Source organism: Theropithecus gelada, chromosome 10 (assembly GCF_003255815.1).
Source record: "Theropithecus gelada isolate Dixy chromosome 10, Tgel_1.0, whole genome shotgun sequence".
In the NCBI taxonomy this organism is placed as follows: domain Eukaryota; kingdom Metazoa; phylum Chordata; class Mammalia; order Primates; family Cercopithecidae; genus Theropithecus; species Theropithecus gelada.
The window spans coordinates 67,048,587-67,062,957 of NC_037678.1; the positions used below are offsets into that span (position 1 = coordinate 67,048,587).

At 52.6% G+C, this 14,371-nt stretch overlaps 1 protein-coding gene across 2 annotated transcripts; it reads right to left on the minus strand.

The window, feature by feature from the left end:
* Positions 1-1,889: 1,889 nt before the first annotated feature.
* SPAG4 (sperm associated antigen 4) lies at positions 1,890-7,411 on the minus strand. 2 transcript variants are annotated; one of them, XM_025400726.1, is made up of 12 exons: positions 7,007-7,411; positions 5,741-5,845; positions 5,391-5,457; positions 5,137-5,198; positions 4,844-4,887; positions 4,502-4,527; positions 4,257-4,365; positions 3,979-4,054; positions 3,682-3,797; positions 3,192-3,359; positions 2,169-2,258; positions 1,890-2,066 (listed from the first exon to the last, which is right to left on the minus strand). In XM_025400726.1, the coding sequence occupies exons 1-12, from the start codon at positions 7,077-7,079 to the stop codon at positions 1,917-1,919; spliced, it is 1,086 nt and encodes a 361-aa protein (XP_025256511.1). In that variant the 5' UTR covers positions 7,080-7,411; the 3' UTR covers positions 1,890-1,916. The 2 variants fall into 2 exon arrangements, with proteins under 2 accessions (XP_025256511.1, XP_025256510.1); XM_025400725.1 differs by having other exon boundaries at positions 6,988-7,405.
* Between the last annotated feature and the right edge of the window lie 6,960 nt (positions 7,412-14,371).

The window sequence follows — 14,371 nt, forward strand, 5'->3', positions numbered from 1 at the left end:
TTTTTTTTTTTTTTTTTTTTTTTTTTTTGAGACGGAGTCTCGCTCTGTAGCCCAGGCTGGAGTGCAGTGGCCGGATCTCAGCTCACTGCAAGCTCCGCCTCCCGGGTTCACGCCATTCTCCTGCCTCAGCCTCCCGAGTAGCTGGGACTACAGGCGCCCGCCACCTCGCCCGGCTAGTGTTTTGTATTTTTTAGTAGAGATGGGGTTTCACCGTATTCGCCAGGATGGTCTCGATCTCCTGACCTCGTGATCCGCCCGTCTCGGCCTCCCAAAGTGCTAGGATTACAGGCTTGAGCCACCGCGCCCGGCCCCAATTTTCTTTATAAACAACACTGTGTTAAATTTCCTTATAAATATTACCTTTGAATACATCTATGTATTTTTTGGATACATTCTTAGAAATGGAATTGCTGTGAGTAAAGAGTATAAAAATTTGTAAGGCTTTTGGTTCCTGTTGTGAAACTACCCTCCAGAAAAGCTGCATTCATTCATAATTCTAAAAATTCCCCAGATTATTTATTTATTTGAGACGGAGTCTCACTCTGTCGCCAGGCTGGAGTGAAGTGGCACGATCTTGGCCCACTGCAACCTCTGCCTCCCGGTTCAAGTGATTTCCTGCCTCAGTCTCCCAAGTAGCTGGGACTGTAGGCACGTGCCACCATGCCCAGCTAATTTTTGTATTTTTAGTAGAGATGGGGTTTCACCATGTTGGCCAGGATGGTCTGGATCTCCTGACCTCATGATCTACCTGCCTCAGCCTCCCAAAGTGCTGGGACTACAGGCATGAGATACCGCACCAGGCTGAATTTCACCTCTTAAAGGTATAAACGCTATTAATAGTCTGCATATTCTTCTAAAGCTGGGAAGGTGTTAATGCCTACATCTTTATTTTTTTGTAGGAGTGTACCAGTCTCTTATTCCTGGAGATTTGAATCCTAGTTTTTTTTCAAACAATGCGATAATGAACATCTTTGTACATGTATCTTTGTGCACTTAACAGGAATGTTTCTGAAGAATTTGTTCCTAAAAGTGGAAGTGCTAGATCAAAGTGTATATTTAAAATTTTAATAGATATTGCAAATTGCCCTCCAAAATGGTGCATGGTTTTTTGCTCATGCTGGTCCTCCTTTCCTACCCCTAGGTAGAACTCATTAATCCTTTGTTGCCTTCTCCTTCGTCTTTTTTCCCTGCAATTCCACTTTTGACTCTTAGAGTGAAGAATTCTTGGATCTGTAAATGCATTGTCCTGTTTCCTGGAGCCTCTTCGTTCCCCTGTCAGGCTCCTTGAGGGCAGGGCCTGGTGAACACTAAATCATCTATCCTGTGCCTCACACAGTGTTGGGAACTCAGGTCTCAGTAAGGACAACCTACATTGGGGCTACCAGGCCTGCATCAGCTCTGTGACTCAGAAGCTTCCTAGAGATTCTCAAGTCTCCTTAGCTTTTGAGTGTGTGCCTGCAGAAAGGGGGTATACCCCTCCACCTAGCAGGAGTTGGGGACTTTCCCACTGGGGCTTGAGCACAAAGGTGGGTTCAGGCTGCCTGCAGTTCTGTGGTTAGAGGAATGCCTCTGGAGGAAGGTGGGCCTGGGTACTGCTCTGGCGCTGCCTTTCACTAGCTGTGTAACATTGAACAAGTTTCCTGACCTGAGCAGCTTCCCTCTCTGGTTGTGAGAATTAAGTTAGGTAATGTGTGTAATGTCCACAGCACTGTTTCTTGTACATGGCAGGCACTCCATAAACAGAAGCTGCTATTACGACCTTGGTCTAGACTTCTCTAAGAAAAGAGGATGCATAGGGAAGTCAACCCCACCATACTTAGATGCAACAGCAGCCAGAGCTCTCCCAACAAGAGCCCCCCAAAGCACTGATCAGCATCCTTCAGCAGAACTCAATTCTACTCCAACAATCAGCATGTTTAATGGGGCCCCCCTGTGGCACTGCCCTCTGCCCCCTCTGAGGTTCGCACACCATGGGCACGGACTCGATACAAGCATGTGAAACGGGGGTGGCCCCAGTTGCTTAGAATCTGGATCTTCACCTTGGGAAAGGCAGCTGGGGGGTCATTCTGGGGAGACAAATGGATCATGCCAAGGGCTGCCCTCCTCCTGGGTAATTCATCCCTCACTGCCCCACTCCCTTGGCACCTTCACCCTGGAGACAAACACACCTGCAGGTGGAAAGTCTGAATCTCCGATTTCTCAACATCAAAGGTGAATTTCCCCAAGAAAACTTCAGTTTCATCATCAACCTGGAGGCCCTGGTGGGTGAAGAGTGAAAGGAGGAACCATGAGGGGGACAGGTGGAGGGGGGAGAAGAAAACTTTGCTGAGGATCTTCTATGTATTCAATAGCTATATGCATGTACTTATGTGTTTTTTGATGGTTGTATACTATAATTCAGAATGTGGGCTCTAAGAAGCCAGGTTTTATTTTTTATTTTTTTGAGACAGAGTCTTACTCTATCGCCCAGGCTGGAGTGCAGTGGCGCGATCTCTGCTCAGTGCAAGCTCCGCCTCCTGGGAAGAAACCAGGTTTTAAATTTTAGTCCTGCCAACAGTTAGTTGTGTTACCTTGTACAAATAACGTCCCCTCTCTGAGCATTACTTCCTTCATCTTTAAAGGGAGAGATAATAACAGTACATCATAGGTTGTTATATGGGTGCAAAGCAGGTGTGGTGGCTCATGCCTGTAATCCTAGCATTTCAGAAGGCCGAGGCGGGCGGATCACTTGAGGTCAGGAGTTTAAGACCATCCTGGCCAACATGGTGAAACCCCATCTCCACTAAAAATACAAAAATTAGCCGGGCGCGGTGGCGCACGCCTGTAATTCCAGCTACTTGGGAGGATGAGGCACAAGAATCGCTTGAACCCCAGAGGCTGAGGTTGCAGTGAGTTGAGATCGCTCCACTGCACTCCAGCAGCCTGGGTGACAAGAGCGAGACTGTCTCAAAAACAACAACAAAATAAGAATGCATGTAAACTGCTTGGCAGGGAGTAAGTGCTGTGCAAGCAATAACTAATATCTGGATATGGTTATGACTATAAAGAGCTCCAGCAGCTCTGAGAGGCAAACAGTAGTATCTCCATTTTATAGATGAGCAAGCGAAGACTCAGATAATGGCACCAGTTCTCAAGATTGCTTGGGGCTGTCTAGGCAAAATTCCCCACCTCCTATCCTCGTCCGCACTCACAAAGACCGCGAAATCGCGGGGGGCGCTGTTGGCTCCTCCGGTATGCTCCACGCTGGGCGGTGGATGCTGCAGAGTGATGTCGCTCAGCTGCACTCGGCCGGGCAGTTGGATCACCACCTGGCCTTGGTCGCCTTCAAAAGCCCAGCAATTCCCGGGGAACACGTGAGGCTGCAGGTGGGCGGAGGGACCATCAGAATCGTCGGACAGAGCGACTGTTGCCACTCCCCAGCCCGGGCCTCAGCTGGACCGCATCCTTTGGCCCGCCCAGAGCTCCACCTCCAGCCCGCCCAGGGTCCAGTCCCCAGCATTGCCAGGTCTCTCCTTGAGTTAAAGGCGGTCCTCGGGCTCGTCCGGAGCCCCACCCAGGCCAAGCCAGGCCCCGCCTAGCGCCACGCCCTCGACTCAGCCAGGCTCCGCCTGCAGGGCGAGGTTTTGGTGCTTTCCCCAGCGTCCCGCCCCGGGTCACATCCCGGGATGTTTCCAGACCCACCTCCAGGATAACCGTGGGCGGCCGTGCGTAGTTCCAGAAGCTGAAGCGATTCCAGAAGTAGGCAGTGTTCCTGTCTGCGTAGTCGTGGGATGTCTTCTGCAGGTCGATGGAGGCTCCTGGAAAAGGGAGAAGTACCCTCAGAGGCTCCCAGGCCTTGCCAGAAGTCGGGGCGCGGGGACAGAGTGGGGGCTGTCCGAGGATCTGTCTTCGGCCGGTCAGGTGCATGGGAATGTCTGTGTCAGGGTCTTGGCCTCTTTCCTGTCTGCGTCTCTGTCTTCCAGTGTCTCCGGGTCTTACCCACAGAGCTCAGCGCATAGTCGGGCTTCCGCACAAAGTCCTCATTCAGCCTCTGGAACACGAGCTTGGCCACTCTCTGCAAGGAGGGAGAGCGAGGCCTGGAGGGGCGAGGCTTGCTGGCCGCTTTTACAGGTGGGCGGGACCTCTGGGAGCTGGTTGCTTTGGGGCGGACTTCGTGGGCCCTGGGAGAAATCCCTCAGGGCTCTGGGCGGAGCTTAAGTCGCAGGACCCTGGGAGCATGGATCCATCAGGGGTTTCCCAGGTGGGCCCGGGCTCACCTCACTGTTGGCTGCCCGAACAGTGGACACCTCCTTGTGGAGTTTATCCAGCTCGGCCTGGAGCTGTTGCAGCTGCTGCCCCTGGGAGCGCACGCGCTCGTGGTACTCACTGGAGGTGGGAGGTGGGCGCCGTGGGGTTGGCTCCCTGTCCCCCTGGACACCTCCCAAAGGCCCCCACGCCTTCAAGGTTCTCAAAGAAGCAACTTTGAGCCCACCAATTTCCCACCCTAGGTGCCCCGTTTCACCTTAGAGTCAGCATCTCCTTAGGTTCCTGTTGGATGAAGGGACAAAACACAGAGCCGCTCAGCTCCCGTCGTCCTTGCTCCTACCTCAGCCTGGAAACGGCCAGGGCTTCCTTTTTGAAGACTGTCCCCTTTCCTCAACTCCTCCTTGACCTCCCAGTATCAGAACCCCCAAGAGCCCCTCAAGCACAATCCCTCATAAATCTGTTTATATCCAGCCCTTCTTAAGGATTGTAGCCTCTGGCACTACCCCCACCCCAGCAGACCAACAGTCCAGGGGACCCCCACAATCTCCAGATCCACAACCTGCCAGCCCCCTACCCCAGGACAGTCTCCCCAACTCACATTCTCCAAAGGAGAGACCAGGTACAGAAGCCCCAGCCAGATTGCTGGAGAAAGAGGGGGAGGGGTCTCAGGGGAAGGAAAAGGAAGAGAATGGGTTTCCCCGGCATAAGGGGACAGTGGAAAGAGGCTTGAGGGGGTTAAGCCTGGGGAGGACAGTGGGAGTCTGAGGGGGAACTAGAGGGCTCTGCAGGGGAATGCCAGGAGCTGCAGGAGCGAGGATGTAGGAGAAAATGTGCTGGGTTTGCCTCCAAAGCACCCAGGGCAGGGGCTCCAGGGAATTCACTGCCCCTCACCTGCCAGAAAGAGGCTCAGCAGCGACACAGCCGTGAACAGGAAGCGGATGGAACAGACCTCCCTGGGGAACCGGAGGGAGGCTGAGGCCCCGACCTGCTCAGCCCTCCAGTCCCCACCCCATGGTCCTAGACCCAGCTCCTGCCAACACGACTCAATCAGATCTGAATCGGCTCAAGCGCCAGCAAGGTCCCGACCCTGCTCCCCACCTCCTCCAAAGAGCGGCCCCTGGGGCGCCAGCGTCCCTCCCTCTGACCTGTACATGCTGACCAGCACGTCTCCTGCCAGGGATAACAACACGCTCAGCACCTGGAAGAGCAGGCCTGAGGCCAGGACAGGGGGTCAGAGAGGGGCCCACGGCAGGGACAGGCGGGGGCTCAACGGGCGTGGTGTACGGGTTCAGAAGGGGCTCGGGAGGGGCTGGGAGTGGGCCTGGGGTTCAGGAAGAGTAGGGTGGGCTAGGAGAATTAGATGGGGGCCAGGAGGATGAGTTGAGGCTCGGAGAGGGGCTTGATACTCAAACCGGGGCCGGGGGCTCAGAGAGAACTGGAGTTCGGAGAGGCGAACCCGAGGGTCAGAGGGGATCGCAGCTGGCCTGGCCCGTACTCAGAAAGCTCTTGAACACCCGCGAGGGAGGCATCTCCTGCCTCAGATCCAGGGTCGGCAGAAGGTCGAGCGGCTCCTCAGAGACTGCTGGAGACCCAGTGGGTTCTGCGGGAAACCAAGGGCTCCATTGGGGCCTTGCGCACCACAGACCTATTTTCCCCTCGAGACCCGGCCGCAGATTGCTGAGTCCAGAAGCCAGAAAGCTGGGAAGCCTCTCAAAGGCTTTGGTCCCACCGCAGCCCTATCCCGGCTCCCGCTCCGCCCTCTGAAGCCCCGCCCCTCAGGGAGGCTCCGTCAAGACTTGGTCTCCTGGGCGGGGCGCGGTGGCTCACGCCTGTAATCCCAGCACTTTGGGAGGCCGAGGCGGGCAGATCACGAGGTCAGGAGATCGAGACCATCCTGGTTAACACGGTGAAACCCCGTCTCTACTAAAAATACGAAAAAACTAGCCAGGCGAGGTGGCGGGCGCCTGCAGTCCCAGCTACTCGGAAGGCTGAGGCAGAATGGCGTGAACCGGGAGGCGGAGCTTGCAGTGAGCAGAGATCACGTCACTGCACTCCAGCCTGGGAAACAGAGCAAGACTCCATCTCAAAAAAAAAAAAAAAAAAAGAAAAGAGTTGGTCTCCTGGCCGCGCGCGGTGGCTCACGCCTGTAATCCCAGCGCTTTGGGAGGCCGAGGCGGGCGGATCACCTGAGGTTGGGAGTTCGAGGCCAGCCTGACTAACACGGAGAAATACCGTCTTTACTAAAAACACAAAAATTAGCCGGGCGTGGAGGCGCATGCCTGTAATCCCAGCTACTCGGGAGGCTGAGGCGGGATAATCGTTTGAACCCGGGAGGCGGAGGTTGCGGTGAGCTGAGATCGTGCCATTGCACTCCAGCCTGGGCAACAAGAGGGAAACTCCGTTTCAAAAAAAAACGGAGTTGGTCCCACCCCCAAAAGGATGACCCGTCCCCAGCCTTAGGTCTTGGTGGAGCCCGATTGTCCTGGGAGCCACTCACGCTAACACTGAGGCCGCACCTTCTCAGTGGCGCCCAACCACAAGATTTTACCCGCCCCTTCCAATAACCATTGAGGACACCGAGGCTCCGCCCCTTAAGGGATCTCATTTAGCACCTCCCCTTTACCCTACAGAACCCACCTTGTAGGAGGTGCCCAGATATCATCTTAGTCCCATTCCCGCCCGGCACCACCCTTTAGGCCCCGCCCCCTCCATCGGCTCACCCGGGGTCGACCCCGCCCGCACCCGAGGCCCCGCCCCTCACGGTTGCCGCGCCACAGGCTGTCTGCCAGTTGTGGCTCCGAGGCGCCGGCTTCTGCCGAGAGCTTCCTGCCCATGTGGTTCCTCCGGGCACTCCCGCGCTCAAGGCGGGCTCACCGCAGCTCGGGCCCCGGGCTCCTCTGCCCTCGGGGTCCCCAGGCCCCGGCCCCGCTGACCGGAGCCCGTTGCTGTCCTCCGAGGTGATGCTCACTGAGCTGTTCTCGCTGAAAAAGTTGGGCGTGTGCTTGCGCGAGGACGAGGCCGAGCCCGGGCGGGAGCTTCGCCGCATCCTGACCCCCTGCTGCCCAGTCACGGACGCTAAAGCCGCCGCCGCGGTCGCCAAGGCCCTGGGGCCTCCTTCAGCCGCTGCGCGCCGCGGGGACCACACGGACCCTGCTTGAAGTCGGCAGGCACCTGCCCTCCCGCTGTGTCCCGGCCGGCTGCTGACGTCACAGAGGAGCCTAGGTCTCCACGGGCCGCCCTGGCCGCGCGTCACGGAGCTGGCCGTGACGTCACCGGGAGCCGTAGCCATGGCAGCCTCTCCTTCTGACTTTGTTGTTGTTGTTAAGAGACAGGGTCTTTCTCATTGCCCAGGCTGGAGTGCAGTGGCTTGATATAGCTCATTGTAACTTCGAACTCCCAAGCTCAAGCGATCCTCCTGCCTCGGCCTCCCAAAGCGCTGGGAGTACAGGCGTCAGCCACCGCGCCCGGCCTCTTTTAAAGCAATGATGTCACAGCACTTCCCAGAAAACCCCATCTAAAATGGCACTCAGTGTATAACAGATTCTTTCTTTCTTTCTTTCTCTTTCTTTCTTTTTCTTTTTCTTTCTTTCTTTCTTTCTTTCTTTCTTTCTTTCTTTCTTTCTTTCTTTCTTTCTTTCTTTCTTTTCTTTCTTTCTCTTCCTTTCTTTCCTTTCTTTCTCTTTCTTTTCTTTTTCTTTTTTTTTTGAGATGGAGTCTCACTCTGTTTCTTTCTTTCCTTCCTTCCTTCCTTCCTCTTTTCTTTCTTTTTTTTTTTGAGATGGAGTCTCACTCTGTTGCCCAGGCTGGAGTGCAATGGCACGATCTTGGTCCACTGCAACCTCCGCCTCCCGGGTTCAAGCGATTCTCCTACCTCAGCCTCCTGAGTAGCTGGGATTACAGGCATGCACCACCACTCCTGGCTAATTTTGTATTTTTAGTAGAAACGGGGTTTCTCCATGTTAGTCAAGCTGGTCTTGAACTCCTGATCTCAGGTGATCCGCCCCCCTCGCCCCTCTCGGCTCCTGGGATTACAGGCGTGAGCCACCGCGCCCAGGCTTATTTTTTATTTTATTTTATTTTATTTTATTTTTTGAGACAGAGTCCTGGTCTGTCACCCAGGCTGGAGTGCAGTAGTGCAGTCTCATCTCAGTGCAACCTCCGCCTCACAGGTTCAAGCGATTCTCCTGCCTCAGCCTCCTGAGTAGCTGGGATTACAGACACCCGCCATCATGCCCAGCTAATTTTTGTATTTTTGTAGAGACAGCGTTTTACCATGTTGGCCAGGCTGGTCTCGAACTCCTGACCTCAGGTGATCTGCCTGCCTGGGGCTCCCAAAGTGCTGGGATTACAGGAGTCAGCCACCGCGCCTGGCCGCTTTTAAAGCAAGCGATGACGTCACAGCACTTCCTAGAAAACCCCATCTAAAATTGCATTTAACGAATAACAGTTTCTATCCCCCATCTCTGTTTTGTTTTTCTCCTCAGCACGTATCACTAACATGCTATATATTTCTTTTTTTTTTTTTTTTTTTTTGAGACGGAGTCTTGCTCTGCCGCCCAGGCTGGAGTGCAGTGGCCAGATCTCAGCTCACTGCAAGCTCCGCCTCCCGTGTTCACGCCATTCTCCTGCCTCAGCCTCCCGAGTAGCTGAGACTACAGGCGCCCGCCATCTCGCCCGGCTAGTTTTTTGTATTTTTTAGTAGAGATGGGGTTTCACCGTGTTAGCCAGGATGGTCTTGATCTCCTGACCTCGTGATCCACCCGTCTCGGCCTCCCAAAGTGCTGGGATTACAGGCTTGAGCCACCGCGCCGGGCCGATATATATTTCATTTCTATCTTTCTTTTTTGAGATGAGGTCTCACTCTGTTGCCCAGGCTGGAGTGCGGTGGCAGGATCTCAGCTCACTGCAACCTCCATCTCCTGGGCTCAAGCAATCCTCCCGAGTAGCTGGGACTACAGGTGCCTGCCACCACACCCAGCTAATTTTTGTATTTTTTGTAGAGACGGGGTCTCACTGTGTTGCCTAGGCTGGTCTTTAACTCCTGAGCTCAAGTGATCCACTCACTTCTGCCTCCCAAAGTGCTGGGATTATAGATGTGAGCCACCTTGCCCGGCCCATTTATTTATTTCCTTATTGCCTACCATGTCCACTAGAACATAAACTTAACGCGGGCACAGATTTTCATTCACTACTGTATCCTCCAACACCTAGAAAAGCCTAGCATGTAGTAGGTGCTCAAATATTCACAAATAATGAATGTTAAGAAGGAGCAGGGCATCACTTAGGGCACTTCTAAATGCTTAGTCCCCTTTGCTCTGCAAGCCCTTCAGTCCCCTCCTCTCATCCTAGACATCAGGTCAGAGAGCTTATTCAGGATCTGTGGGTCCCTCCCCCAGACCCATATTTCCCAGGGGTCTGTGGGTTGAGAATTCAGCACCCACCAATCATCATACCCACACTCAGGCTGCACACCTGAGCCATGGAGGAAAGAATGAGGAATCAGATGGTCACAGCCAGAAGACTAGAGGTCCCCAAACTCTTGCTATGTAACAGAGTATCAGTGCAGCTTATAGAAATTGAGCTTCCCAGGCAAACCTTGTGATTCTACTGCAGATACTGCAGAATTTCTGAGTTGACCCAGGAATGCTTTTTTGTTTTGTTTTTGTTTATTTTTTAGACAGAGTCTTGCTCTGTGGCCAGGTTGGAGTACAATGGTACGACCTCAGCTCACTGCAAGCTCTGCCTCCTGGGTTCAAGCAATTCCCCTGCCTTAGCCTCCCAAATAGTTGGGATTACAGTCATGTGCCACCACGCCTGGCTTTTTTTTTTTTTTTTTTTTTGGTTTTTTTTATAGACACGGGGTTGCACTATGTTGGCTAGGGTGGTCTCGAACTCCTGACCTCAGGTGATCCGCCCACCTCGGCCTCCCAAAGTGCTGGGATTACAGATATGAGCCACTGTGCCTGGCCAGAGTGTGCATTTTTAACAACCACATTTGTGATCCTAATGAAAGACCACATTTTGGGGCCAGGCTTGGTGGCTCACACCTGTAATCCCAGCACTTTGAGAGGTTGAGGTGGGCGAATCACCTGATGTGAGGAGTTTGAGACCAACCTGACCAACATGGTGAAACCCTGTCTCTACTAAAAATACAAAAAATTAGCCGACTGTGGTAGTGGACACCTGTGGTAGCCCGTGCCTGTAGTCCCAGCTACTTGGGAGGCTGAGGCGGGAGAATCGCTTGATCCCAGAAGGCAGAGGTTGCAGTGAGCCGAGACCGTGCCACTGCACTCCAGCCTGGGCCAGAGAGTGAGACCAAAAAAAGAAAAGAAAAAAAAAAAACAATGCATTTTGAAACACAATGCAGTGCATCGTGCACAAGTTGCACAGTTAGGTAAACAGGTCCAGGTAGGGGAATAACACACCGCATCACATTAGCAAATCCTGCCCTCCAGTGCAGTCCTCTTACTGCCATCTCATACCTTCCTTAGAATGTTAGGAACTGGGGCTGGGCGTGATGGCTATGGCTCAGGCCTGTACTCCCAGCACTTTGTGAGATCCAGGCAGTGGATCACTTGAGGTCAAGAGTTCAAGATCAGCCTGGCCAATATGGTGAAACCCCGTGTCTACTAAAAATACAAAAATTAGCTGGGCTGGTGGCGTCCAGCTACTTGGGAGGCTGAGGCAGAAGAATTGCTTGAACCTGGAAGGCGGAGGTCACCGTGAGCTGGCATCGCACCACTGCACTCCAGCCTAGGTGACAGAGCCAGACTTCGTCTCAAAACAAAACAAGAATATGTGGCAGTGGAACTGGAAGTGGCAGTTTTTGAGGGGTTGAGGCACAGGGACAATCTGTTAAGCTATGTTCCAGCCCAGAGGAGAGATGCCCATGCCAGGCTCCAGAGGGAAGACATCAATACCTTGCTTCATTAAGTGCCACAGAACCCACATGGAAGAAGGGAGAGGAAGGCGAAGGCACTGCAAACTACAAATTCTGGTTCATACCACCCCATCTCTCCCTCTGCCATGTTTTCTGTCTGTTAACTCCTTTGGGTCCCAGTGTCACTATCTGTTAAAAGGGGGAGGTGAGCTGGGCACAGTGGCTCATACCTGTAATCCCAGCACTTTGGGAGGCTGAGGTGGTCTCACAAGGTCAGGAGTTCAAGACCAGCCTGGCCAACATGGTGAAACCCCGTCTCTCTACTAAAAATACAAAAATTAGCCAGGCGTGGTGGCGCTCGCCTGTAATCCCAGCTACTGGGGAAGGTGAGTTAGGGAATTAGTTGAACCCGGGAAGTGGATGTTGCAGTGAGCTGAGATCGCACCACTATACTCCAGCCTGGGCAACAGAATAAGACACTGTCTTTTTTTTTTTTTTTTTGAGACGGAGCCTTGCTCTGTCACCCAGGCTGGAGTGCAGTGGCACGATGTCGGCTCACTGCAAGCTCCATCTCCTAGGTTCACGCCATTCTCCTGCCTCAGCCTCCCGAGTAACTGGGACCACAGGCGCCCGCCACCACGCCCAGCTAATTTTTTGTATTTTTAGTAGAGAAGGGATTTCACCATCGAGACCAGATCCCCTGACCTCTTGATCTGCCTTTCTCAGCCTCCCAAAGTGTTGGGATTACAGGCGTGAGCCACTGTGCCTGGCTAACACTGTCTTAAAAAACAAAACCAAGAAACAAACACAAAAAAGATTGGGGGGAGGTGAAGCCTTCCCCCAGCATCTGAGGGTTCAGGTCTAATCTGGGCCTTTCTTAAAAACAGAACAGCCTGTCCCTCTTCTGATATGTTTTAGACCCTCAAACTCATTTGAATACATAACAATTGGCCAGGTGCAGTGACTCACTTCTGTAATCCCAGCACTTTGGAGGCCTAGAAGGGCTGATCAACTGAGGTCAGGAGTTCAAGATCAGCCTGGCCAACATGGTGAAACCCCATCTCTACTAAAAATAAAAAAATTAGCCGGGCGTGGTGGTGTACGCCTGTTAATCCCAGCTACTCAGGAGGCTGAGGCAGGAGAATCACTTGAACCCGGGAGTTGGAGGATGCAGTGAGCCAAGATCACACCATTGCACTCCAGCCTGGGTGACAGAATGAGACTCTGTCTCAAAACAACAACAGTGGAGAAATAGGCAGAACAGGGCTTTCCAACCCAGTACTGAGATGGAAAAGCTGAAGCACAAGAAGAGACCATGACTGACTCAAGCTCACACGGTAAGAACCAGCTCCTCTGACTGTCTAATCTTATCTGCTGCCTCTGCCGCCGCCCAATACATTCCTTGTATTCAGGCCAAACTGAACACATTACATGGGCCCAGAAAACATGCAGCATTTCTTCTCACTGCCTAGGTTTCTGTCTTTGCTCCCAGCTCCTGTCCTTTGAGCCACGGGTCCCCAACCCCCAGGCCGTGGACTGGTACCAGTCCGTGACCTGTTAAGAACCAGGATGCACAGCAGGAGGTGAGTGGTGGGTAATGGAGCATCACCACCTGAGCTCCGCCTCCTGTCAGATCAGCAGCAGCATTAGATTCTCATAGGAGCGCGAGCCCTATTGGTAACTGTGCATGTGAGAGATTTACGTTGTGTGCTCCTTATGAGAATCTAACACCTAATGATCTGAGGTGGAACAGTTTCATCTCCAAACCATCCTTTCCGCCCCCTGCCCCTACCCCCGACTCTGTCCATGGGAAAATTGCCTTCCATGAAACCGGTCCATGGTCACTGGTGCCAAAAAAGATTGGGGACTACTGCTCTAAGCCAATTTTCTCTTCTTTTGGGGTGGAGTCTCACTCTGTTGGCCCAGGCTGGAGTACAATGGCCCGATCTTGGCTCACTGCAACCGCCGCCTCCCGGGTTCAAGTGATTCTCCTGCCTCAGCCTCCTGAGTAGTTGAGATTACAAGTGCACGCCACCATACCTGGCTAATTTTTGTATTTTTAGTACAGACGGGGTTTCACCATGTTGGCCAGGATGTCTTGAACTCTTGGCCTCGTGATCCACCTGCCTTGGCCTCCCAAAGTGCAGGGATTACAGCAGTGAGCCACCACGCCCGGCCACTTTCTTTCCTTTTAAATTTTTTTTTTTTAAATTGAGACAGTGTTTTGCTGTTAATAGCCTAGGCTGGAGTGGAGTGGCATGATTACAGTTTACTGCAGCCTTGACCTCCTGGGCTCAAGAAATCCTCCTGTCTTGAGCTCCCAACAGCATGAGCCACCATGCTGAGCCTAAACCAATTTTTTTTTTTTTGAGACAGTGTCTCACTCTGTCGCCCAGGTTGGAGTGCAGTGGCGCGATCTTGGCTCACTGCAAGCTCCGCTTTCCAGGAGCCTAAACCCATTTTAAACATTCCTTTTTTAGGGAAGCGCCTCTGGTCTCCCTCCTCTGAGTTCCTGGGCCCTGACCCTTTTCTGCTCTGTGGGTAATTCCAGTCTTTCTAGGCTGTGTTGCTATTGGAGTCATGAAGTTACTGGAAGACAGACACATGTGATTCTCCTCTCTCTGGCTGCACACCCTGCAGGGTGCCATAGCACAAGTCCTGCAAATAGAAGGTGCAGGACATGGTAGATCATGTCTGTAATCCCAGCACTTGGGGAGGCCAAGGAAGGAGGATTGCTAGAGCCCAGGAGACCAGCCTGGGCAACACAGTGAGACCCCACCTCTTAATAAAACCAGGTGGTGTGATTGCATGAGCCTGTAGACCCAGCTACTAGGGAGGCTGAGTCAGGAATATCACTTAAGCCTGGGAAGTTGAGGCTGTAGTGAGCTGTAATTGTGCCACTGCACTCCAGCCTGGGTGACAGAGCAAGACCCTGTCTGAAAAAAAAAATTTATATATATGCATATATATATATAAATTTATATATTTTTTTATATATATATATAATTAAAAGGCCTGGCTGTGAACTCCCGTGAGTACATACTTTCACATATTATGGGTTCAGATTTCAGGATACATTCATGACTTCACTCAGCGAAAGTATTGTATATCTGTTTTAGGGTTATTAACCTAAGCGATGAGCTCTTTGTCCACAAAAGTGTACACATGCCCAATATTTTGCAGAAAATTTCAAAGATTTGCAGCCTCCATGGAGCCATTCTATGGTCCCACTAGGATCCTAGGACC

Bases quoted from the DNA above. Each gene is read 5' to 3' on its own strand.
- SPAG4 (XM_025400725.1), bottom strand. From the start codon at position 7,291: ATGCGGCGAAGCTCCCGCCCGGGCTCGGCCTCGTCCTCGCGCAAGCAC. The intron at 4,888-5,136 runs GTGAGGGGCAGT...CTCTTTCTCCAG, and splicing joins GCTGAGCCTCTTTCTGGCAG to CAATCTGGCTGGGGCTTCTG. The intron at 4,055-4,256 runs GTGAGCCCGGGC...CCCTCCTTGCAG, and splicing joins TTCGGGCAGCCAACAGTGAG to AGAGTGGCCAAGCTCGTGTT.